This window comes from Bufo bufo, chromosome 1, assembly GCF_905171765.1.
Source record: "Bufo bufo chromosome 1, aBufBuf1.1, whole genome shotgun sequence".
Taxonomy (NCBI): Eukaryota; Metazoa; Chordata; class Amphibia; order Anura; family Bufonidae; genus Bufo; species Bufo bufo.
Genome location: NC_053389.1, coordinates 33,069,180 through 33,094,711, shown reverse-complemented (window position 1 = coordinate 33,094,711; position 25,532 = coordinate 33,069,180). Strand labels below are relative to the sequence as shown.

The following is a 25,532-nucleotide window of genomic DNA, read 5'->3' as shown; positions in this document are numbered from 1 at the left end:
ACCTGTGCACACCCCTCCACGTACTGACTGATGGTTCGGCCCCATTCAACTTCTGGGTCTCCAAATTGTCCACGTGGCCAGAGCTAGCCTTTTATGCCTTGGAGGTGCTGGCCTGCCCGGCGGCCAGCGTTTTGTCTGAACGTGTATTCAGCACGGCAGGGGGCGTCATTACAGACAAACGCAGCCGCCTGTCTACAGCCAATGTGGACAGGCTGACGTTCATAAAAATGAACCAGGCATGGATCCCACAGGACCTGTCCATCCCTTGTGCAGATTAGATATTAACTACCTCCCCTTAACAATATATTATTCTACTCCAGGGCACTTCCTCATTCAATACTATTTTTATTTTCATTTTACCATTATATTGTGGGGCAACCCAAAGTTGAATGAACCTCTCCTCTGTCTGGGTGCTGGGGCCTAAATGTGTGACAGTGGCCTGTTCCAGTGGTGGGTGACGTGAAGCCTGATTCTCTGCTATGACATGAAGACTGATTCTGCGCTGACATGAAGCCAGATTCTCTGCTATGGCATGAAGAGACTGATTCTCTGCTGACATGAAGCCTGATTCTCTGCTATGACATGAATACAGATTCTGCGCTGACATAAGGCCAAATTCTCTGTTACGGGACCTCTCTCCTCTGCCTGGGTGCCTGGGCCTAAATGTGTGACAGTGGCCTGTTCCAGTGGTGGGTGACGTGAAGCCTGATTCTCTGCCATGACATGAAGACAGATTCTGCGCTGACATAAGGCCAGATTCTCTGTTACGGGACCGCTCTCCTCTGTCTGGGTGCCGGGGCCTAAATGTGTGACAGTGGCCTGTTCCAGTGGTGGGTGACGTGAAGCCTGATTCTCTGCTATGACATGAAGACAGATTCTGCGCTGACATAAGGCCAGATTCTCTGTTACGGAACTGCTCTCATCTGTATGGGTGCCGGGGCCTAAATGTGTGACAGTGGCCTGTTCCAGTGGTGGGTGACGTGAAGCCTGATTCTCTGCTATGACATGAATACAGATTCTGCGCTGACATAAGGCCAGATTCTCTGTTACGGGACCTCTCTCCTCTGCCTGGGTGCCTGGGCCTAAATGTGTGACAATGGCCTGTTCCAGTGGTGGGTGACGTGAAGCCTGATTCTCTGCTATGACATGAAGACAGATTCTGCGCTGACATAAGGCCAGATTCTCTGTTACGGAACCGCTCTCCTCTGTCTGGGTGCCGGGGCCTAAATGTGTGACAGTGGCCTGTTCCAGTGGTGGGTGACGTGAAGCCTGATTCTCTGCTATGACATGAAGACAGATTCTGCGCTGACATAAGGCCAGATTCTCTGTTACGGAACCGCTCTCCTCTGTCTGGGTGCCGGGGCCTAAATGTGTGACAGTGGCCTGTTCCAGTGGTGGGTGACGTGAAGCCTGATTCTCTGCTATGACATGGAGACTGATTCTGCGCTGACATGAAGCCAGATTCTCTGCTATGGCATGAAGAGACTAATTCTCTGCTGACATGAAGCCAGATTCTTTGCTATGGCATGAAGAGACTGATTCTCTGCTGACGTGAAGCCAGATTCTCTGCTATGGTACCTCTGTCCAATTGATATTGGTTCATTTTTATTTTTTTATTTTTTATTTTAATTCATTTCCCTATCCACATTTGTTTGCAGGGGATTTACCTACATGTTGCTGCCTTTTGCAGCCCTCTAGCTCTTTCCTGGGCTGTTTTACAGCCTTTTTAGTGCCCAAAAGTTCGGGTCCCCATTGACTTCAATGGGGTTCGGGTTCGGGACGAAGTTCGGGTCGGGTTCGGATCCCGAACCCGAACATTTCCGGGAAGTTCGGCCGAACTTCTCGAACCCGAACATCCAGGTGTTCGCTCAAATCTACTCACAATATAATAAAATAACTCATACATGTGAAATATAAATCTTCATTTTACAATGGTACAGTGTATTCATCCATAAAGTACATCATAAATATATTAAAAATGTCCAAAAAGGTACCAAAATAAATAATGATGTAGAATTAATAAAGTGCAAACATGTGCTGATCCATATGTGCTACATTAAAAACTTGATGAACGAATGAATAGACGAAGGAAGGACTCTACCTGGCCAGCAAGGAATCCTGTAACTCGGCGTCTCCATATTACCAGTGCGCATGTCCGGAAGTGACCGCATCTGCAGAGAGCGGTCACATGTTCCATCTGTGTCACATGACCGCAACCTCTTTGGAGACACTGTGTAAACAGGAAACAGCATCGCCGGTGAGCGATCACATGTCACAACTAGGTCACGTGACCACAAACACCATGGAGACGCTGTACACAATGGTATGTAAAGAGAGCGATCGCGAGACACAGACCGATCGCACAATCACACTCTTCTAAAAGAACATGTAACTAAGATATGTTAATAATGTATTTTATGTAAAACTCAAATCCCAGTACCATGAAATATGCACATGGGCACCAAGGTAAGAAAACAAATCTCAACCCCAGTGTCCGAGTGCCATCCCAGTGCAACAAAGGAAAAAGAGAAACATGAAAAAAGAGTTCTTAAAAGAGACATCACACAAAATTCTTGAATGAAATAATGCTGTCCGGTCCCCAGTCTCTTGTCAGCATAAATATGCTATATGCACTACACTGAACAAACATCATTGTGGACCTCATTACTTGACACGAGCAGTACTTCGCAAGTCACATACAGTCCTAATAGTACACTATACCCGCAGAGGGAACATACTTTGCTGGCATCTTGATCAGGGATTTCAGACGTAAAAGCATTCCCTATGCGACAGATAGGAGTGAATAAAGTAAACTGAAATGAAAAAAAGGAAAGTGCTTGCCATCGGTGACCACTGTGTCATGTTAATGCACAGTGGAAACCAATATCGGCAAGTGATTAAACCAGGGTCAACACCACTTCAATGGCACCAGGACCCCTATTAGGTATGTAACCTATTGTAAAAGGTCAAATGCGTATAATGAGGTCCAAAACGATATACAAAACATATCATAAAAAAGAGAAATCAATAATAAAAGTAACATAAATAATTTGAGACTGAAGAGAGGACAACACCATCATCGCAAACTGTGTAATGTGTGCAAAAGCCAATTTTCTGCTATTATAATCAATAATTGCAATTAATTAATTTCCAGTTATTATAATAGATCCATGCTAGCTCGGCAAGTCCTCCATCATTCATCCATCAAATGAAAACTAAAAACAAAAAGAAGAAAAAAGGTCATTAGTATAATTAGCACCATATTCAAGAAGAAATAGGGCATGAGCATCACTGCACTGAATGGTAATTAGGTATTTAAAATCCCAGGCCTAAAATCTACATTTTATTCATGTGGTCTCAAGGAATTCAGGGTGGCGATCCAATGAAGTTCTCGTTTCTTGAGGGACAAACCTCTGTTGCCTCCCCTGCGAGAAATTGGGACATGATCTATCAGAAAACATCTCAAATCACTCTCCTTATGATTTAACTCAGTAAAGTGTTTGGATACTGGAAGATCCATTTGTTTCTTCCGAATAGTGTACCAGTGTTGGTTTAACCGTGTATTAGTGTACACTTCAGTCCTGAATTGCCCATCATTCAAAGTTATTGATACATCGAGAAAGTTAATTTGTTCACTCGAGTAACTAAGTGTGAATTTGATGTCACTGTCAATAGTATTGAGAAAGGAAAAGAAAAATAATAATTGTTGTTCAGTCCCTGTCCAAATCCAAAAAATGTCATCTATGTATCGCCACAACCTCAACACATGTTCGAAGTGGGGCGACACATAGATGAAGGTGTCTTCCATTTTTATCTCCAATTGAAGGGGACCGCCATGGGGTCTAATGTGGCGCCCACTTATGCCAACATGGCAGTCTCCTTCTTGGAAGACACCTTCATCTATGTGTCGCCCCACTTCGAACATGTGTTGAGGTTATGGCGATACATAGATGACATTTTTTGGATTTGGACAGGGACTGAACAACAATTATTATTTTTCTTTTCCTTTCTCAATACTATTGACAGTGACATCAAATTCACACTTAGTTACTCGTGTGAACAGATTAACTTTCTCGATGTATCAATAACTTTGAATGATGGGCAATTCGGGACTGAAGTGTACACTAAGCCCACGGATTAGAATACTTTGGTAAGATATGATAGTGCCCATACTAGGGCCATGATTAAGTCCCTTCCATACAGTCAGTACATGCGGGCTAAACGGATAGTGAGTGACACATACCATCTTGATCAGACACTCACTAGGATGACTACGTCATTTAAGGAGCATGGTTTTCCTAGTAAGGTATTGGAACCACATTTAAAGACTATACAAACAGTGGACAGAACAGATTTACTTAATAAAACACAGGAGAATAGACCTTTACAAATAATTCCTTTGTTTACTACCTATACAGTTTACAGTTATTTAATTAATAAGATTGTGAACAAACATTGGTCCGTCCTAAACAGTGGACATAACAATATCGAGGCATTTCACCTCCATTAATATCATACAGGAGACCTCAAAATCTGAGAGACAAATTAGTGCAGACAGATGTAGGCCCACAAAAAAAGACTGGGCAGAGTTTTTTACGTCCACAAAAATTTGTATGCTTTCCATGTCTAAATTGTGTCAATTGTAGGTACATAAAGAAGGGCAATGTTTTTATTCACCCTTTGACACACAAACAATATATAGCCAAACATTTTCTAACTTGCGAATCTTGTTTCGTTATATAAATTTTTTGGTGTCCTTGCAATTAACTGATATATAGGGGAGACGTCACTTGAGTTTAAAACACGGTTAAACCAACACTGGTACACTATTCGGAAGAAACAAATGGATCTTCCAGTATCCAAACATTGTACTGAGTTAAATCATAAGGAGAGTGATTTGAGATGTTTTCTGATAATTCATGTCCCATTTTCTCGCAGGGGAGGCAACAGAGGTTTGTCCCTCAAGAAACGGGAACTTCATTGGATCGCCACCCTGAATTCCTTGAGACCACATGGATTAAATGTAGATTTCAGGCCTGGGATTTTAAATACCTAATTACCATTCAGCGCAGTGATGCTCATGTCCTATCTCTTCTTGAATATGGTGCTAATTATACTAATGACCTTTTTTCTTCTTTTTGTTTTTAGTTTTCATTTGATGGATGAATGATGGAGAACTTGCCGAGCTAGCATGGATCTATTATAATAACTGGAAATTAATTAATTGCAATTAATGATTATAATAGCAGAAAACCAGCTTTTGGACACATTACACAGTTTCCTATGATGGTGTTGTCCTCTCTTCGCTCTCAAATTATTTATGTTACTTTTATTATTGATTTCTCTTTTTATGATATGTTTTGTATATCGTTTTGGACCTCATTATACACATTTGACCTTTTACAATTGGCTACATACCTAATAGGGGTCCTGGTGCCATTGAAGTGGTGTTGACCCTGGTTTAATCACTTGCCGATATTGGTTTCCACTGGGCATTAACATGACACAGTGGTCACCGATGGCAAGCACTTTCCTTTTTTTCATTTCAGTTTACTTTATTCAATCCTATCTGTCGCATAGGGAATGCTTTTACGTCTGAAATCCCTGATCAGGATGCCAGCAAAGTATGTTCCCTCTGCGGGTATAGTGTATTATGAGGACTGTATGTGATTTGCGAAGTACTGCTCGTATCAAGTAATGAGGTCCACAATGATGTTTGTTCAGTGTAGTGCATATAGCATATTTATGCTGACAAGAGACTGGGGACCGGACAGCATTATTTCATTCAAGAATTTTGTGTGATGTCTCCTTTAAGAACTCTTTTTCCTTTGTTGCACTGGGATGGCACTCGGACACTGGGGTTGAGATTTGTTTTCTTACCTTGGTGCCCATGTGCATATTTCATGGTACTGGGATTTGAGTTTTACATAAAATACATTATTAACATATTTTAGATACATGTTCTTTTAGAAGAGTGTGATCGTGCGATCGGTCTGTGTCTCGCGATCGCTCTCTTTACATACCATTGTGTACAGCGTCTCCATGGTGTTTGTGGTCACGTGACCTAGTTGTGACATGTGATCGCTCACCGGCGATGCTGTTTCCTGTTTACACAGTGTCTCCAAGGAGATTGCGGTCATGTGGCACAGATGGAACATGTGACCGCTCTCTGGAGATGCGGTCACTTCCGGACATGCGCACTGGTAATATGGAGACGCCGAGTTACAGGATTCCTTGCTGGCCAGGTAGAGTCCTTCCTTCGTCCATTCATTCGTTCATCAAGGTTTTAATGTAGCACATATGGATCAGCACATGTTTGCACTTTATTAATTCTACATCATTATTTATTTTGGTACCTTTTTGGACATTTTTAATATATTTATGATGTACTTTATGGATGAATACACTGTACTATTGTAAAACGAAGATTTATATTTCACATGTATGAGTTATTTTATTATATTGTAAGCACTATTGCACTTTGAACAGATATGTAAAAATGATAGGGGGCACTCAACTACCTGGTGCCTAATGGACAGAAAGGTTATAACAATATAAATGCAGTATAAAAGCAGGTATTTATTCAGCAAGGTGATAGTGATAATCGGGTCCACAGCAGTGGATCACTATAAAACAATCATTAAGAACAAAATGGTAAATAAGACATAGCATCACACATATGGCGCCATAAAAAATGTAAAATAAATAATGAAAATTAACAATAAAAAATATAGTAGTAGGTTGTAGTGGCTCAAAAAATATACAATAATTGATAAAAATATAAAAATGTTGGTGAAAGTCACTGGATGCTCCAAATATTTGAGGTTACGCAGTAGTAGCCTTAACGTTGGAGCACAAGGCTCTAGTTCAGATTGTAGGTCTGTTAGAATGAGCAATGGTGTGAGCTACAAAACCTTCCGACAATCAAGGTATCAGGTGGAGCAGACGCCGAGTGTGTTTCTATGACCTTTCTCCTTGTCCCACGTGATCCAGGTCATGTGATCGGAGACTATCCACGTGATTGGAGGGGAAGGTACGGGTTGGCTGAATTGTTTTATCACCATGTGGGTGGTATTTATACATGTACTATGCACCACTATGGTCATTGCTTGAAAAAGGTTCCATTGAGAAGACCGAAACGTCGCATCTGGTGGAATAAAATACGCACATTATTTTTGGAAGTGCCGTGGAGTTTCTTTTTTTATATCTATCTATCTATTTCCTATCTCTCTATCTATCTATCTACGGCATCTATCTTATATCTATCTATCTATCTATCTATCTATCTATCTACGGCATCTATCTTATATCTATCTCACAAAGATCTTATAGGGCATCAGACAGAACTTACCATGCTCTCTCCGCCTCACCCATTTTCCCAGTAGTAGTAGTATACATTAAACACACCCAGGCAATGTGGAATACGGAGAGGCCATAGATTACTGACAAAATTTCAATGGAAGAAAATTGAATTTCAAATAAATGCAATAAAAAAGTTGCGCTCCACCTCACTTATTCTATCTAACTACTATGTTGCAAAAACTGGAAGAGGTGCTGCATAAATCTGGCTCCAGTCTGAACACCATATTTCTCAGTTCATTTACAGCACACACCTTCCATCCAGAAAATATGCTGATAAACATCCCCTATACAGATCCATGTCTGCTTGAAGGCACCACTAGGAGGAGCTCAGTGCATAGGAAATTACACAGTTACCACTGACTGCAATTGAAGTTGTAAAATGTATTTGCACTGAGCTCCCCCTAGTGGTGTGTGCAAGTAAATGCAGTGTTTTGTTTTCATGTCTGGCAGTTGCATTGTTCTACCTCCATGGAAGTTATGTCACTAAAATGTATCTGCTTCTTTGTTTCCATCTTCTATCTCAGGCTACACTGCTTCCATAACTCCACTTTGATGAGGTTCACTCCAGATTTATCACTGCAACCTTTTTAAAAAGTTACAAAAATTAGCAAACTGACTCCAGTAAGGGGTGGCAGTGGCATGTCTGGACAAAACCTTAGATATAAGGATTTAAGGACGCAACCAAATTTCGCCAACACAGCATGTATCTGTCTCATCATCCATATATTGAAGCTGTGTTGCTATGATTACATATTCATATTTTCTTTATGCTGTGCTTGTTTTGCAGGTGGGGGCCATTGCACTGTCACATTATTACAGCCACCCGCTATAACTGCCATGCGGGGCTCCTCTGTTAATTTGAGTTGCCAATTGCAGCTAAATGGAGTAAAAGTGGCTCGGGTCAATTTATATTGGTTAGTACCAGACGCCAACGACAAAGTTAAAGAGTATTTGTACCCCAGGCCAAAGCTCAGAAGTACCAGGATCAACAACTCACGTCTGGTCTACCCAGTTTTCATAAATGACCTGTCCCTGACCATCGATGATGTACAACCGTCATATTCCGACACCTATATATGCGAAACGTCCCTGGTGATAGGGCTGCAAAATCAAAGGTCTACAGGGAAGGGGACATATCTTCTTGTGTATGGTAAGCAAATTTATAACATCACTCTATTATCTATCTATTATCTATCTATCTATCTTCTATCTGTCTATCTATCTATCTATCTATCTATTTATCTATATATCTATCTATCTATTATCTATCTATCTATCTATTATCTATGTACTAGTGTACCTCAATAAATTAGAATATCCTCAAAAAGTTAATTTATTTAAGTAATTCAATTCAAAAAGTGAAACTGATATATTACATGGATTCATTACTTACAGAGTGTGTGAGTGAGTCTATTAAAAGTGGTGGGGGTGAGATTAAAATTTTTAACAGGTTCCCTTCTCAACAGTGGACATGCGGCGTCACGACATGTTTACATATACATACACCATATACATGCAACACACATACACATAAGTACATCATATATACACTACACACACACATACCATCCAACTTTTAAAAAGCCTAAGGAGCCAAACTATGGAATGGAAGTGCTCATCTCCAGCTGCAGCCGCCAGAGCACCGGATCGAGATTCAGCCGGTAACATGGTTCTCCGTTCCGGCTGTAAGTTTAACAACCGGATCTGGAGAACCTGAGTGAACTGGCTGAATCCCAAGCCTGATTATGGCTTACAATGAAATCAAAACTCAAAAGTCAGGATCTCAGTAATATTGTAGACTCATGGTGTCACACTCTAATCAGCTAATCAACACAAAACACCTGCAAATGTTCACACAATCCTAGGGAAAGACTGCTAACTTCACAGTTGTCCAGAAGACAGTCTGTGACACCCTCCACAAGGATGGTAAGCCACAAAAGGTCATTGCTAAAAAAAGCTGGCTGTTCACAGAGTGCTGTATCCAAGCATATTGATGGAAAGTTGAGTGGAAGGAAAAAATGTGGTAGAAAAAGGTGTGCAAGCAACAGGGATTTAACAAAGAGTGACCTGTACCTGAAGTCAATGCTTCAATAGCCACCACCCACAGACGTATCCAGGACATGGGCTATAACTGTCACATTCCTTGTGTCAAATCACTCTTGACCCAGAGACAGCGTCAGAAGTGTCTTATCTGGTCTAAGGGGAAAAAGGACTGGACTGTTTTCAGTGCTCCAAAGTCTTGTTTTCAGATGAAAAAAAAATTTTGGACTTCATTTTAAAATCAAGTCCCCAGAGGAAGATAGAAAGAAAAAGGGGGGGGGGGGGGGGGGCTGGATGCACAGTCACAAATAAGCAGCGGAACCCTTATCCAGGAGTAGGTTCAGTCTCCTTAAAACAGTCAAATCCACAAGTAGTTGCAGGGACCGCGCTGATACCAGCAATAATAGACACAATGCAGACTTCAACACATGCTCCAGCAGGCAGCGGTTATAAATCCACTCCTATGGACGTTTTCTGCAGCGTCTTGATACCAACCGAAAACTTCAATGTACGGCACCAATTCCTTCACAAGACAAAGAGACACATAGCGCAATACCCAAGTGGTAAAAGTAAGTATCCAATTTATTGTACTTACAAAGTCCATGTGATAAAAGGCATTTCATAAAATCACACAGAGGAAGGCCTGGAGGAAGAGTGGAGAAGGCACACAATCCAAAGTGCTTGAGGTCCAGTGTGAAGTTTCCACAGTCAGTGATGATTTGGGGAGCCATGTCATCTGCTGGTGTTGGTTCACTGTGTTATATCAAGTCCAAAGTCCACCCAGCCATCTACCAGGAAATTATAGAGCTCTTCATGCTTCCTTCTGCTGACAAGCTTTATGGTGATTTCATTTCCCAGCAGGTCTTGGCACCTGCCCACACTACCAAAAGTACCACTACCTGGTGTAATAACCACAGTATAACTATGCTTGATTGGTCAGCAAATTTGTCTGACCTAAACCCCATAGAGAATCTATAAGGTATTGTCAAGAGGAAGATGAGAGACACCAGACCCAACAATGCAGATGAGCTAAAGGCCACTATGAAAGCAACCTGGGCTTCCATAACTCCTCAGCAGTGCCAAAGACTGATCGCCTCCATGCCATGCCGCATTGATGCAGTAATTCATGCAAAAGGAGCCCCGACCAAGTATTGAGTGCATATCCTGTACATACTTTTCAGTAGGCCAACATTCAAAATCATTTTTGAATTGGTCTTATATTCAAATTTTCTGCGATATTGACATTTGAGTTTTCATTAGCTGTAAGCCATAATCATCACTTCAAATAGATCACTCTGTGTGTAATGAATCTATAGAATATATGAGTTTCATTTTTTTGAATTAAATTACTGAACTTTTAGATGATATTCTAATTTATTGAGATGCACTATTATTAGTATTGATCGAGGACCAAAGTGATCGAGTAGAACACTTTCCGATGCTCAGGTGCTCTACAGAGCACCCGAGCACAAAGGAAGTCATTGGGAGAACCCAAGCATTAAACGAGGCACCCCCTGTTCTGAAGAGGGGAGGGTATCGGGATTCTAGTTCGGCTTAGGAGTCCTTGCTCTCTCTCCATATATAGCTATGTCCATATATGGAGTCAGTGTTTGGGGACACCCAGTGTATTTAAATCTAATTTAGCTTCTATTTCTGAAAAGTTTCTGGTGGGATTTGAACTCACAACCTTCTACATTACAGCCAAGAATGTTAACCACTACACTATAGAGCTGTCAGTTACTTAAAAAAAAAAAGAAGAAAAAAGAAAAGAGACTTCTGCTATATAGGAATACTTACTAGTAGTAAGTATTCCTATATAGCAGATGTCTCATATTTGTCTTTTTTTTAGTAACTGGCCATGCAGCTCTATAATAATAATAATAAAATGTATTTATATAGCGCCACCATATTCCGCAGCGCTTCACAAATTCAGAGGGTTCATATACAAAACAAAAGTAACTGGCTAATATGCAACTGAAACACTAGGAGTCAGGGCCCTGCTCGCAAGAGCTTAAAATCAATTAGGAATTGGGGGTGACACGTAAGTAGGATTTGAGTCATTATTGAACTGACAGGAGTGGTGCTGGCCGATCTGCTTCAGGTTTGGGACTACTAGAGAATTGAGTTTAGGCCAGAGGAGTTGGTGGGGGGAGGTTTAGTCTGGGAAAATTCATTTTAGGTATCTTGATAAGCCTGCCTGAAAAGATGTGTTTTTGAGGCACGTTTAAAGGTGGAGAAGTTGTGAATTGACCTAATATTCCGGGGCAGAGTTTTCCAGAGAGTAGGTGCAGCTCGAGAAAAGTCTAGAAGATGGGAGTAAGAGGTACGAATTATGGAGTTTATTAATCTTAGGTCGCTAACCGAATGGAGAGCATGAGTAGGTTGGTAGATGGAGATGAGGGAGGAGATGTATGGAGGTGCAGCACTGTGGAGAGCTTTGTGGGTGAGAGTGAGAAGTTTGAACTGTACTCTGTGGTGGATGGGCAACCAGTGAAGTGACTGGCACAGACTAGTAGCATCAGTGTAGCGGTTGGATGGATATATGAGCCTGGCTTCAGCATTTAGGACAGACTAAAGGGGGGAGAGTTAAGTGAGAGGGAGACCGATTAGTAATGCATTGCAATAGTCAAGACGAGAATGAATCAAGGCAACAACAAGAGTTTTTGACGTTTCCACCGTAGTAAAAGGGCGGATCCTGGCAATATTCTTGAGGTGCAGATGACAAGAGCATGTAAGTGATTGAATATAGGGAACAAAGGAAAGATCAGAGTCAAATGTGGCCCCAAGACAGCGGGCATGTTGCACAGGAGTTATAATAGTGATGCAGACCGAAACTGAAATATCAAGTTTAGGTGGGTTGGTAGATGGGGGAAAGACAAGAAGTTCAGTTTTTGAGAGGTTCAGTTTTAGATACAGAGAGGGCATGATGTTAGAGACAGCTGCCAGACAATTACTGGTGTTGTGGAGTAGGGCAGGGGTGATGCTAGGGGATGAAGTGTATAGTTGGGTGTCGTCAGCATAGAGATGCTATTGAAAGCCAAATCTACTGATAGTCTGCCTGATGGGGGCTGTATAGAGGGAGAAGAGTAGAGGACCTAGTACTGAGCCCTGAGAAACGCCAACATCAAGAGGAAGAGGAGAAGAAGAAGAACCAGCGAATGATAGGCTAAAGGAGCGGCCAGATAGGAAGAGAACCAAGAGAGAGAAGTGTCCTTAAGGCCAATTAAGTGGAGCATGGTGAGGAGGAGTTTATGGTCTATGGTATCAAACGCTGCAGAGAGATCCAGCAGAATCAGTAGAGAATAGTCACAATTTATTTTTGCTGTTAGGAGATCATTAGACACTTTATTAGGGGCAGTTTCTGTAGAGTGAAGAGGGCGAAAGGCAGATTGTAAGGGGTCAAGAAGAGAGTTTGCAGAGAGATAACTTATTAAGCGAGAGTAGACAAGACGTTCAAGGAGTTTAGAGATTAAGGGGAGGTTAGAAAAAGGTCGATAGTTAGCAGCACAGGTCAGGACAAGAGATGGTTTTTTTAGTAGTGGGGTTATAATAGAGTGTTTGAAAGAGGAGGGAAAGATGCCAGATGAGAGAGAGAGGAATTGGAGGGAGGAGGATTGAAATTATTTGGGGACTGGGAGATTATTTCCTGACGGATACTGCCAATCTTGTCTCTGAAGTAAGTGGCCATGCCATCAGCGCAGAGGTCATTGACAGGTTCTGGAACTTTAGGGCTTAGAAGGGAATGAAAAGTGTCAAAGAGTCGTTTTGGGTTATTTGATAGTGAGGAAATGAGAGAGGTGAAGTACTTGTTTTTTTGCAATGTTAAGAGCCAAATTGTATGTTTTGAGCATAAATTTATAATGGAGGAAGTCTGCTGATATTCGTGATTTTCTTCATAAGTGTTCTGCACATCTGGAGTGGCACTGGAGAAAACGTGTTTTAGGTGTGTGCCAGGGATGCCATGTTCTGTGTCGAGAGGGTCGGATTGATAATGGAGCAACTTCATCTAGGGTGGTTTTGAGGCTTTGGTTGTAATGATTGGCAGCCAAGTCTGGACAGGGGAGGGAAGTGATTGGGGTAAGAGCTAATTGTAGGGTGTTAATAAGATGCTGGCAGTTAATGGTGTGTAGGTTTCTGTAAGTGTGAAAAGTAGGATTGCCATGAGAAAAGTGAGAGATCTTTACAGTAAATGAAAGAAGATTGTGGTCAGAAAGTGGGAAGGATAAGTTACTAAGGTTTGAGACTGAGCAGTGACGGAAGAAGACTAGATCAAGTATATTGCCCTGTTCATGTGTGGCAGAGGAAGTAAGTTGTGATAGGCCACGAGAGGAGGTTAAAGAAAGAAAGTGAGTGGTTTATGGGGAGGTAGGATCATCAATGGGGATATTAAAATCACCCATAAGAGTTGGTGATTCAGAAGATAGGAAGTGAGGAAGCCAAGCTGCAAAGTTATCCAGAAATTGGTGGGGGCAGGCTGGGGGACGATAGACAACTCCAACTCTCAGGGGGAACGGATGGAAGAGTCTGATGGTGTGAACCTCAAAAGAGGGGAATGTGAGAGAGGGTACAGGGGGAATGACCTGAAATGTGCACTTTGGAGAAAGTAGTATGCCTACTCCTCCACCGTGCCTGTCATCAGGTCTGGGGGTATAGGAGAAGTGAAGTCCACCATAGGATAGGGCAGCAGGGGAAGCAGTGTCATAGCGTTGAAGCCAGGTTTCTGTAAGGGCTAGCAAGTTCAGAGAGCGTGAGAGGAAGAAATCGTGGATTGTGGGTAGTTTGTTACGGACCGACCATGCATTCCAGAGTGCACAGTTAAAAGAGACTGTAGCGAATGTGCAGTGAACATTAATCAGATTTTTGGGGTTTCTGTGTGTGGCAGTGGAGAGGTTAGCAACAGAGGGAGGGCCAGGATTTGGTGAAATATCCCCTGCAGCTAGTAGCAGGACAACAGAAAGAAACAGTAAGTGGTTGAAAGATTTATATTGGTGTTTTTTCTGCTGCACCGTGGAGGAAGATGGGTCAGTGTAATGTATGAGGGTATAAAGTGTATGGGAACTGGACAAGGGTGAGGGAAGGAGGGAGGGACTGATGTGGAGAGAAGGGACAGAGAGTGAAAGGTGTGGTTGAATTTGAAAGTAGACAGCCATAGTGATGAGAAGAGCAGCCAGAGCCTGAGTGAAACAATATCGTAGCATACCTGTGCTGTGTGTAAGTTTGTTTGAGTAGTACACATAGCATCTCCGTCTCCTGCCCTGTATAACTGCCATGATTAACTGCCAAGTGCTTAAGCAATATGGCGCTTTGGCAGAGATGGTGCTTTTGGCTCATGCTGACCCCTGCGAGTGCTTCCGTTTAGACTGTGTCTATATTTATAGGAAGTGTGATCACATAACTAGGGGTAATTTAGCTCATTAATCAATTAATAACTGAAGTAAGGCACATAGCGTAGTAGTTAACATTCTGGGCTGTAATGTAGAAGGTTGTGAGTTCAAATCACTTCAGAAATAGAGGCTAAATGAAATTTATGTATTTTACTGTATATTTTTATTAGTAATTGTAAAAAATGTGTAATTACAAAAAAAAATATATATATATATATATATATATATATACAGTACAGACCAAAAGTTTGGACACACCTTCTTATTCAAAGAGTTTTCTTTATTTTCATGACTATGAAAATTGTAGATTCACACTGAAGGCATCAAAACTATGAATTAACACATGTGGAATTATATACATAACAAACAAGTGTGAAACAACTGAAAATATGTCATATTCTAGGTACTTCAAAGTAGCCACCTTTTGCTTTGATTACTGCTTTGCACACTCTTGGCATTCTCTTGATGAGCTTCAAGAGGTAGTCCCCTGAAATGGTTTTCACTTCACAGGTGTGCCCTGTCAGGTTTAATAAGTGGGATTTCTTGCCTTATAAATGGGGTTGGGATCATCAGTTGCATTGAGGAGAAGTCAGGTGGATACACAGCTGATAGTCCTACTGAATAGACTGTTAGAATTTGTATTATGGCAAGAAAAAAGCAGCTAAGTAAAGAAAAACGAGTGGCCATCATTACTTTAAGAAATGAAGGTCAGTCAGTCAGCCGAAAAATTGGGAAAACTTTGAAAGTAAGGGCTATTTGACCATGAAGGAGAGTGGTGGGGTGCTGCACCAGATGACCTGGCCTCCACAGTCACCGGACCTGAACCCAATCGAGATGGTTTGGGGTGAGCTGAACTGCAGAGTGAAGGCAAAAGGGCCAACAAGTGCTAAGCATCTCTGGGAACTCCTTCAAGACTGTTGGAAGACCATTTCAGGGGACTACCTCTTGAAGCTCATCAAGAGAATGCCAAGAGTGTGCAAAGCAGTAATCAAAGCAAAAGGTGGCTACTTTGAAGAACCTAGAATATGACATATTTTCAGTTGTTTCACACTTGTTTGTGATGTATATAATTCCACATGTGTTAATTCATAGTTTTGATGCCTTCATAGTCATGAAAATAAAGAAAACTCTTTGAATGAGAAGGTGTGTCCAAACTTTTGGTCTGTACTGTATATATATGGAAAAATGGACAGCACTCCAAGGTAATAAAATATACAAACATTTATTTACCCATGTGGAACAAAATAGCAGGCTTGAGGAAGGCTCTATGGATGAGCCGAAACGTCGCTGCTGCTATTTTGTTCCACATGGGTAAATACATTTTTGTATATTTTATTACCTTGGAGTGCTTTCCATTTATCCATTTATATATTGGGCTATCAGCCTATGCCCTAGGACATAGCACCCGTCCAGTTTTTCGATTTTTCGGTGCTGCCAATTTTTTCCTTATTATATATATATATATATATATATATATATATATATAGATATAGATATATACAGTCGTGGCCAAAAGTTTTGAGAATGACACAAATATTAGTTTTCTTGAAAGTTTGCTGCTTAACTGCTTTTAAATCTTTGTTTCAGTTGTTTCTGTGATGTAGTGAAATATAATTACACGCACTTCATACGTTTCAAAGGCTTTTATCGACAATTACATGACATTTATGCAAAGAGTCAGTATTTGCATTGTTGGCCCTTCTTTTTCCGGACCTCTGCAATTCGACTGGGCATGCTCTCAATCAACTTCTGGGCCAATTCCTGACTGATAGCAACCCATTCTTTTATAATCACTTCTTGGAGTTTGTCAGAATTAGTGGGGTTTTGTCCACCCGCATCTTGAGGATTGACCACAAGTTCTCAATGGGATTAAGATCTGGGGAGTTTCCAGGCCATGGACCCAAAATGTCAACGTTTTGGTCCCCGAGCCACTTAGTTATCACTTTTGACTTATGGCACGGTGCTCCATCGTGCTGTAAAATGCATTGTTCTTCACCAAACTGTTGTTTGGATTGTTGGAAGAAGTTGCTGTTGGAGGGTGTTTTGGTACCATTCTTTATTCATGGCTGTGTTTTTGGGCAAAATTGTGAGTGAGCCCACTCCCTTGGATGAGAAGCAACCCCACACATGAATGGTCTCAGGATGCTTTACTGTTGGCATGACACAGGACTGATGGTAGCGCTCACCTTTTCTTCTCCAGACAAGCCTTTTTCCAGATGCCCCAAACAATCGGAAAGAGGCTTCATCGGAGAATATGACTTTGCCCCAGTCCTCAGCAGTCCATTCACCATACTTTCTGCAGAAGATCAATCTGTCCCTGATGTTTTTTTTGGAGAGAAGTGGCTTCTTTGCTGCCCTTCTTGACACCAGGCCATCTTCCAAAAGTCTTCGCCTCACTGTGCGTGCAGATGCGCTCACACCTGCCTGCTGCCATTCCTGTGCAAGCTCTGCACTGGTGGCACTCCGATCCTGCAGCTGAATCCTCTTTAGGAGACGATCCTGGCGCTTGCTGGACTTTCTTGGACGCCCTGAAGCCTTCTTAACAAGAATTGAACCTCTTTCCTTAAAGTTCTTGATGATCCTATAAATTGTTGATTGAGGTGCAATCTTAGTAGCCACAATATCCTTGCCTGTGAAGACATTTTTATGCAACGCAATGATGGCTGCACGCGTTTCTTTGCAGGTTACCATGGTTAACAATGGAAGAACAATGATTTCAAGCATCACCCTCCTTTTAACATGTCAAGTCTGCCATTTTAACCCAATCAGCCTGACATAATGATCTCCAGCCTTGTGCTCGTCAACATTCTCACCTGAGTTAACAAGACGATTACTGAAATGATCTCAGCAGGCCCTTTAATGACAGCAATGAAATGTAGTGGAAAGGTTTTTTTGGGATTAAGTTAATTTTCATGGCAAAGAAGGTCTATGCATTTCATCTGATCACTCTTCATAACATTCTGGAGTATATGCAAATTGCTATCATAAAAATTTAAGCAGCAACTTTTCCAATATTTATGTAATTCTCAAAACTTTTGGCCACGACTGTAGAAGGTTGTAAGTTTGAATCCCACCAGAAACTTTTCAGAAATAGATGCTAAATTAGATTTAAATACGCTGACTCGAGCACACACGATATTCGGCCGAGCATAGCGATGCTCGCCCAACACTAACTATTATCTAACAACTGTTTTCATCCCCAAGAGAGGAATCCTAGGGATATATAATTGTAATATACACAATGATCAGTTAGCTCACAAAATCTCGGGATCCCCTCTAAAATATATTAAGATTTAGGGTACTTTCACACTTGCGTTTGAGGAATCCGGCAGGCAGTTCCGTTGCCGAAACTACCTGCCAGATCTAGAAAAATGTTTGCAAATGAAACCATTTGTTTCCTGATCCGTTTGACAAATGCATTGAAATACCAGATCCATCTCTTCGTTGTCTTTCGGAAAAACGAATCCGGTATTTATTATTTACACGTTTTTGAAGGTCTGCGCATGCGCAGACTGGAAGACCGGATCCGTCAATGCATCAATTTTAATGCCGCATCCGGCACTAATACATTTCAATAGAAATGAATGCCGCAAGTGTTTTCAAGTACCTTAAAAGGACTGACCTGAAGACATCCTGATACATACTGAACAGAATGCTTTTCATTCAGAATGCATTAGGATAAAACTGAATCGTTTTTTTCCTGTATTGAGCCCCTAGGACGGAACTCAATACCGGAAAACTTTAACGCAAGTGTGAAAGTAACCTTTATTTCATAAAATTAAAACAATTGGTACCCCAAAAGAAACACCAACAAAGAAAAAGGGGATATTAAAACTATCAGCTGACTGATGATAACAGATAGTTTTAGAGGCCCTTCAAATTACAGGTACACAAGTATATCAGGGCTTGGAGACTGGTTGGATATCGGCAGTGTGTTTTTACACCAGGATACAATGTTGTTTCCACCATTCATGTCTTTTACTAAGGGGTCTCTCTATGACATCAATCGTTTTTTGAAAACTCAGTGAGCCTCTAAGAGTATTTTCACACTAGCGTTTTTATTTTCCCGCATAGAGTTCCGTCCTAGGGGCACTATACCGGAAAATAACTGATCAGGCATATCCCCATGCATTCTGAATGGAGAGCAATCCATTCAGGATGCATCAGGATGTCTTCAGTTCAGTCGTTTTGACTGATCAGGCAAAAGATAAAACCGTAGCATGCTACGGTTTTATCTCCGGCCAAAAAAACTGAAGACTTGCCTGAATGCCAGATCCGGCATTTTTTCCCATAGGAATGTATTAGTGCCGGATCCGGCATTCAAAATACCGGAATGCCGGATCCGTCCTTCCGGCCTGCGCATGCGCAGACCGGTAAAAATGTGAAAAAAGATACAAGACGGATCTGTCTGTCCGCATGACAAGCGCAGAGACGGATCCGTCCTTGCAATAAATTTGTGAGACGGATCCGGATCCGTCTCAAAAATGCTTTCAGTCAGCGGCAGATCGGCGGATCCGGCGGGCAGTTTCGACGACGGAACTGCCCGCCGGAAACATCCACAGTGCAGCGAGAAACTCTTGAATTTAATAAATCCTATTATTGCCGCAAGAACCCCCAACAAATGTCTCTGGTATCTGCAAATAAGATTTTCTCAACATCGAGGAGGAACTTTGGACTGTTCCACCATGCAAATGTGTTTCAGTTCAGTACTTTGGAGACGAATGCACGGTCACAGCATCTCATGAGGGTATTTGTGCTAAAAAGTTTCACTTGTTTCATCTGTCCATAGATCCTTTTTCCCGGAACCACTGAGAAACAGTTGGTCTTGGATCAAAGTTAAGACAGGCCACAGTTTTTTTGTTTTTTTTACAGCAGCAGTTTACTTTGTAGTGTCATTTCTTGTTTAGTGCAGGCCGTTTGCTCTTACCCTCAGGTTCTTTCTCACCTCTTTTAGGATGCTCGATGAGCTATTGAAGTGATCTTACAGGACTCTCACTACTAGGCAGAGCATCCATTTGTAGATATGGTAATTTGTCTAACCATGGGCTGATGTACCCACAGGTAAAGTTTTCTGAATGGTGTTCGTGTCATGAACCAGCGGGTGTAAACCCACTGTGCCATATGTCCTACCTTCTCTAAGGGCGTTGTTCTTGACAGTACCACTGATGGTGGGGATAGACTTTCCTGAGGGGAACACCCGGTTGCTACCTCTTGAGGAAGATTGGCACACGAGATAGCCACTTAGCCAGTCCAGATGGACCAGGGGGTACCAGAAGCAAGGTACCAGAGGTACAGATGTAGTCGGCAGGCCGAGTCGTGACCAGGAGCAACAGTGCAGGACCGAAGGATGAGGCAGAGGCGAAGTCAAACAAGCAATAGGTCAGGGCAGGCGGTACAGCTACAGGTCAGGCAATACGGGTCGCCAAAAGGAGAATAGCGGCAAGCAGGCAGGGATCAAACTTGTAGTGGAGTCTATAAACATTAGCACAGGTCAGGTACACAGGAACACAAGCAGAGATAATAGCAACCCTTGCAAGACACAAGGACCTTGACGCTCAGGCACCTGGGAAGGGGCTAAGCCACTTATATAGGTGCAGGAGCGCTAGGATTGGTCAGCTAACCCATAAATCACAGGAAGTGACACGCGCCGGCCCTTAAGGGAGTGCTACAAGGAACAAGCTGAAAGCATGCTGTGCTCAGGACTAGAATAAAAACATGGAGCGGATTCCAGGACAGAAGAGGTCTGCAATGACAGAGCCCAGGACTGTGGCGGTCAACGGGGAAACACCAGCAGATCACTGCCAAACGAGGAGCCTATAACTGCGGCGGTAATCAGGGTTACAATAACAGACAGCAACCGATGTTACAGTTTGCAGTAGTGCCGCAATCTTCTTTCAGGTCATCAAGCACAGCGCCATAAATTGGATAGTGACTGTGCTTGGTATCGCAGTTCAGCCCCATTCACTTCAATGAATATGACATCACACAGGGTGGCGGGAGCCTCTCACCAGGGCCCTTTAAGAAGAAAAAAAAAACTTGTTTTTGTGACGCCAACTGCAGTGAAGCAACAAGGGCACAGTGCCCCTTTTAGTGAAGTAGTAGATGGTACCCAAGTGTAGGAATGGTAAAGTAGTGTAGGGTGGCCTAAATGTCCCTTAATGTTGGTGCATGTGTCACAGTGCTCCTACCTGGATATGCTGGACCCTAGGCGTTAGCCCCGAAACAATGAAAAGCGGGGGTTGTTGATGAAGGGGATGAGTCCAGACCTTGTGATGAAGTTGATAACAGCTTTACTTTGCATAAACGTTTCTCTAAACGGACTTGGGCTTTGTCTTGGTTCCCAGTAGGCTTTATCATTAACGGTGGCAGGCAAACTCCTCTCTGCTATATCTGTTGCTTTCTGGCTCTGCTGTGATGACAGGATAGCTGTATAATTTAGCTTTCTCTGGGTGCTGCAACTTCTCTCTGGAGTCTGACTCTGAATTATGCTATACCAAGGAGTCTCTCTCTCCTGGCACCTGAGGCTCTAAGCTTCTGCCTCCATATCCAGCTGAGCTGAAGGTGCTCCAGCTGGCCTGGGCAAGGCCACATCCAACAGGAACATGCACCTGCTTCCTTCCCCTAAAAGGGGGTAAGCTAGAACTTCCCCTAGCAAGGGGGCATGCTAGACTGACTAGAACTGGTCTCCACCCTTCCTGCAGCAAGTGGAAAACGCCCACCACACCACAGAGGGGGAAGGGGGGGTTTAGAATGGAAGGAAAGCTCCATTCTCTGTCCCTGTAGCTCTGCCATTTATGCTGCCACCTGCTGGTGAACCAGGCATATTACACGTGAACATAAACAGTTACATGAAAAGAGATATGCACATCATACAGGACCTGGAAAAAAAATACGTAGAATGACATTAGGTTAACCATTGGAGATAGTAGCGGGGGGCAGAAGTGGTAATGCCACTCTGGGGCTTTACAGCAGTCTAGCAAAATCTGGAGAAGGCCGTGTTGTTACTGTGAGCACTGGTGCCTTCTCTAATCGGCAGGGTTGTCAGACCCTCACCGATCAGTAAAAAACTATTGGAAAACCCCTTTAGAACAGCAGATTTGTCAGTAACCAGGCCTTGTGCGTCTTTATTTATTGTGCAAAGCACCAGTGAAACCTGAACGTCCAATCTCTTTAATTGAAACTCCTTTTGACAATCAGCTCTTGGAAAAAGTCATCAACACAGAGGTTCACTTAGTTTTTCTCCCTTCACTGTGGGTGAACGGTACAACTATCCATCTCTCTGTCATTTCTATCCTTCCATTGAATGAACCAGTCGTGTATTAATTCATAACTTTGATTATTTTACAGAAGAATTGATGACGTTTATAAACCACAGTGATATCGTCTGCCAAGTTAAAGTGCAAGGGACACAGAACGTGGATCTGGTTTGGGAATTCCAGGGTCAGGAATACGACAGTGTTAGTTCCAGTTTGATTCCATCTCCAGACAATTCATATTGGATCATCAGTGTTTTGAGTAACTGGACTCAGTGGTGCCAGAACCAGCAGAACACAACCTTCACCTGCAAGCTCCGGTACATGGAGCAGAGTCTGGTGGAGCGCAATATCCAGGATACCTGTGCAGGTGGAGTATGTCCTGACATTAAACAGACTGCATGGCATTATACAGTAGTGTACACACAGCAGACACTGTGTAGGCTGCAGTTAGATCAGTGTTTCTCAAATAGTGGGGCGCGCCCCCCAGCGGGGGCGCCAGGCTCCGTAAAGGGGGGCGCCGGGCGGCCGACAGCTCGCAGTGTGTGATATGCGGCAGGGAGATGAGCGCTTCCATTGTGGAAGCGCTCATCTCCCTTCCTCTGATCAGAGGCCGGCGCAGGCGCTGGACTCGATGTACGGAGCGGGGGCCGGGGGAGGGACTGGGAGGAGGAGCTGGGGGCCGGCAATAGCGGTGGGGCGGTGCGGTCACTGTACTATAGCCCCGCCCCACCGCTCCCTCCGATATACTATTATAAAATGTATTATTGAATTGAAAGTAATTAAACATGCCCCCCTCACTCATAATAGTACCGTACAACGAATTTCTTCTGTATAATGCCGGCAGGCAGGCCGGGCGGCCGGCGTGTCCCTCAGTGACGTCACTTGTCTGCGCCGCCTGCTTTATGAATGAAGCAGACGGCGCAGACAATTGACGTCACTGAGGGACGCGCCGGCCGCCCGGCCCGCCTGCCGGCATTATACAGAAAAAATTCGGTTATACGGTACTATTAGGAGTGAGGGGGGCATGTTTAATAACTTTAAACGGCGGCGGTGGGCACACGGAATCTGTGGATGGCACAGTTAAGGGGTGGGGGTCTGTGGATGGCACTGTTATGGGCTGGGGGGGCACTGTGGATGGCACTGTTATGGGGTGGGGGGTCTGTGGATGGCACATATATAACAGTGCCAGCCACAGATCCCCCTGTAACAGTGCCAGCCACAGATCCCCCCATAAGTGTCCGTCATCCACAGATCCCCCCCATAAGTGTCCGTCATCCACAGATCCCCCCATAAGTGTCCGTCATCCACAGATCCCCCCATAAGTGTCCGTCATCCACAGATCCCCCCATAAGTGTTTTCTTCTTCCTAGGGGGGGGCATGACAGAAAATAATTGAGAAGCACTGAGTAAGATTCAGGCAGTCATTGCTTTACTGGAGAGTATGCAGCACACAGGACACCCACTGGCATATAAGTGGTTACACAATAAGGATGTCATCAGTCTCTGTACAGCTACAGGCTCCGGAACTGTGCAGTTGTAAAACTAGAGACTAGGGCAATTCGATTCAGGAACAGTCTGTGTACTTCCCTTAATATCAGTTGTTTGGCAGATCAGGTGCCTTGTCTTCATGGCAGCTGCTTCCCTGCCTACTACTGCTGCTTCTCTGTAGAAAACCAGGATCTCTGCTCACTGCTTCTATGCACAGTGTATCTTAATGCAGCTTCTCCGCACACGGATTCTCTGCACACTGCTTCTCCGCACACGGATTCTCTGCACACTGCCTCTCCGCAATTTGCTTTTCTACAAACTGCTTCTCTGCACAAAGCTTCTCGGAATAAAACTTCTCTGCACATAGATTTCTGCAATTATGTAGCTTCTCTGCACATAGCTTGTCTTCGCACAGCTTCCCTGCATACAGCTTCTCTGGAGATAGCCTCTATGCTCACTGCTTCTCTAAACACAGCCTCTTTGCAGACAATCTCACTACACACAGATTATGTGCACACTGCTTCCCTGCAGACAACCTTTTTACACACATCTTCTCTGTACACTGCTTCTCTGCACACTGCTTCTCTGCACACTGCTTCTCTGCACACTGCTTCCCTGCACACTGCTTCTCTGCACACTGCTTCCCTGCACACTGCTTCCCTGCACACTGCTTCCCTGCACACTGCTTCTCTACATACTGATTCTCTGCACAATGCTTCCCTGCACACTGCTTCTCTGCACACTGCTTCTCTGCACACTGCTTCTCTGCACACTGCTTCCCTGCACACTGCTTCCCTGCACACAGCTTCCCTGCACACTGCTTCTCTGCACACTGCTTCTCTGCATACTGCTTCTCTATACATTGCTTCCCTGCACACTGCTTCTCTGCAAACTGCTTCTATGTACACTGCTTCTCTGCATACCACTTCACTGCCCACAGCTTCCCTGCACACTGCTTCTCTGCACACAGCTTCCCTGCACACTGCTTCCCTGCACACAGCTTCTCTGCACACAGCTTCCCTGCACACAGCTTCTCTGCACACAGCTTCTCTGCATACTGCTTCTCTATACACTGCTTCTCTGCACACTGATTCTCTGCACAATGCTTCCCTGCACACTGCTTCCCTGCACACAGCTTCCCTGCACACTGCTTCTCTGCACACAGCTTCCCTGCACACTGCTTCTCTGCACACAGCTTCCCTGCACACTGCTTCTCTGCACACAGCTTCCCTGCACACTGCGTCTCTGCACACTGCTTCTCTGCATACTGCTTCTCTGTATACTGCTTCTCTATACACTGCTTCTCTGCACACTGCTTCTCTGCATACTGCTTCTCTGTACACTGCTTCTCTGCACACTGCTTCTCTGCATACTGCTTCCCTGCACACTGCTTCCCTGCACACTGCTTTTCTGCACACTGCTTCTCTGCACACTGCTTCCCTGCACACTGCTTCTCTGCATACTGCTTCTCTGCACACTGCTTCTCTATACACTGCTTCCCTGCACACTGCTTCTCTGCACACAGCTTCCATGCACACTGCTTCTCTATACACTGCTTCCCTGCACACTGCTTCCCTGCACACTGCTTCTCTATACAATGCTTCTCTGCATACTGCTTCTCTGTATACAGCTTCTCTATACACTGCTTCCCTGCACACTGCTTCCCTGCACACTGCTTCTCTATACAATGCTTCTCTGCACACTGCTTCTCTGCACACAGCTTCCCTGCACACTGCTTCTCTATACACTGCTTCCCTGCACACTGCTTCCCTGCACACAGCTTCCCAGCACACTGCTTCTCTGCATACTGCTTCCCTGCACACTGCTTCTCTGCACACTGCTTCCCTGCACACTGCTTCCCTGCACACTGCTTCTCTACATACTGATTCTCTGCACAATGCTTCCCTGCACACTGCTTCTCTGCACACTGCTTCTCTGCACACTGCTTCTCTGCACACTGCTTCCCTGCACACTGCTTCCCTGCACACAGCTTCCCTGCACAC

General features: G+C 43.6%; 1 protein-coding gene across 3 annotated transcripts in view; it reads left to right on the top strand.

The window, feature by feature from the left end:
- LOC120992942 overlaps nucleotides 1-25,532 on the top strand; it is a 67,957-nt gene that overhangs the window by 30,847 nt on the left and 11,578 nt on the right. For 2 of the 3 annotated variants that reach the window (XM_040421698.1, XM_040421700.1), the window contains exons 3-4: nucleotides 8,150-8,512; nucleotides 22,134-22,409. In XM_040421698.1, the coding sequence (XP_040277632.1) occupies nucleotides 8,150-8,512; nucleotides 22,134-22,409 (639 nt within the window). Of the gene's footprint in view, nucleotides 1-8,149; nucleotides 8,513-22,133; nucleotides 22,494-23,452; nucleotides 24,359-25,532 lie in introns of those variants that run through there. The other variant, XM_040421701.1, reaches the window with a different exon arrangement.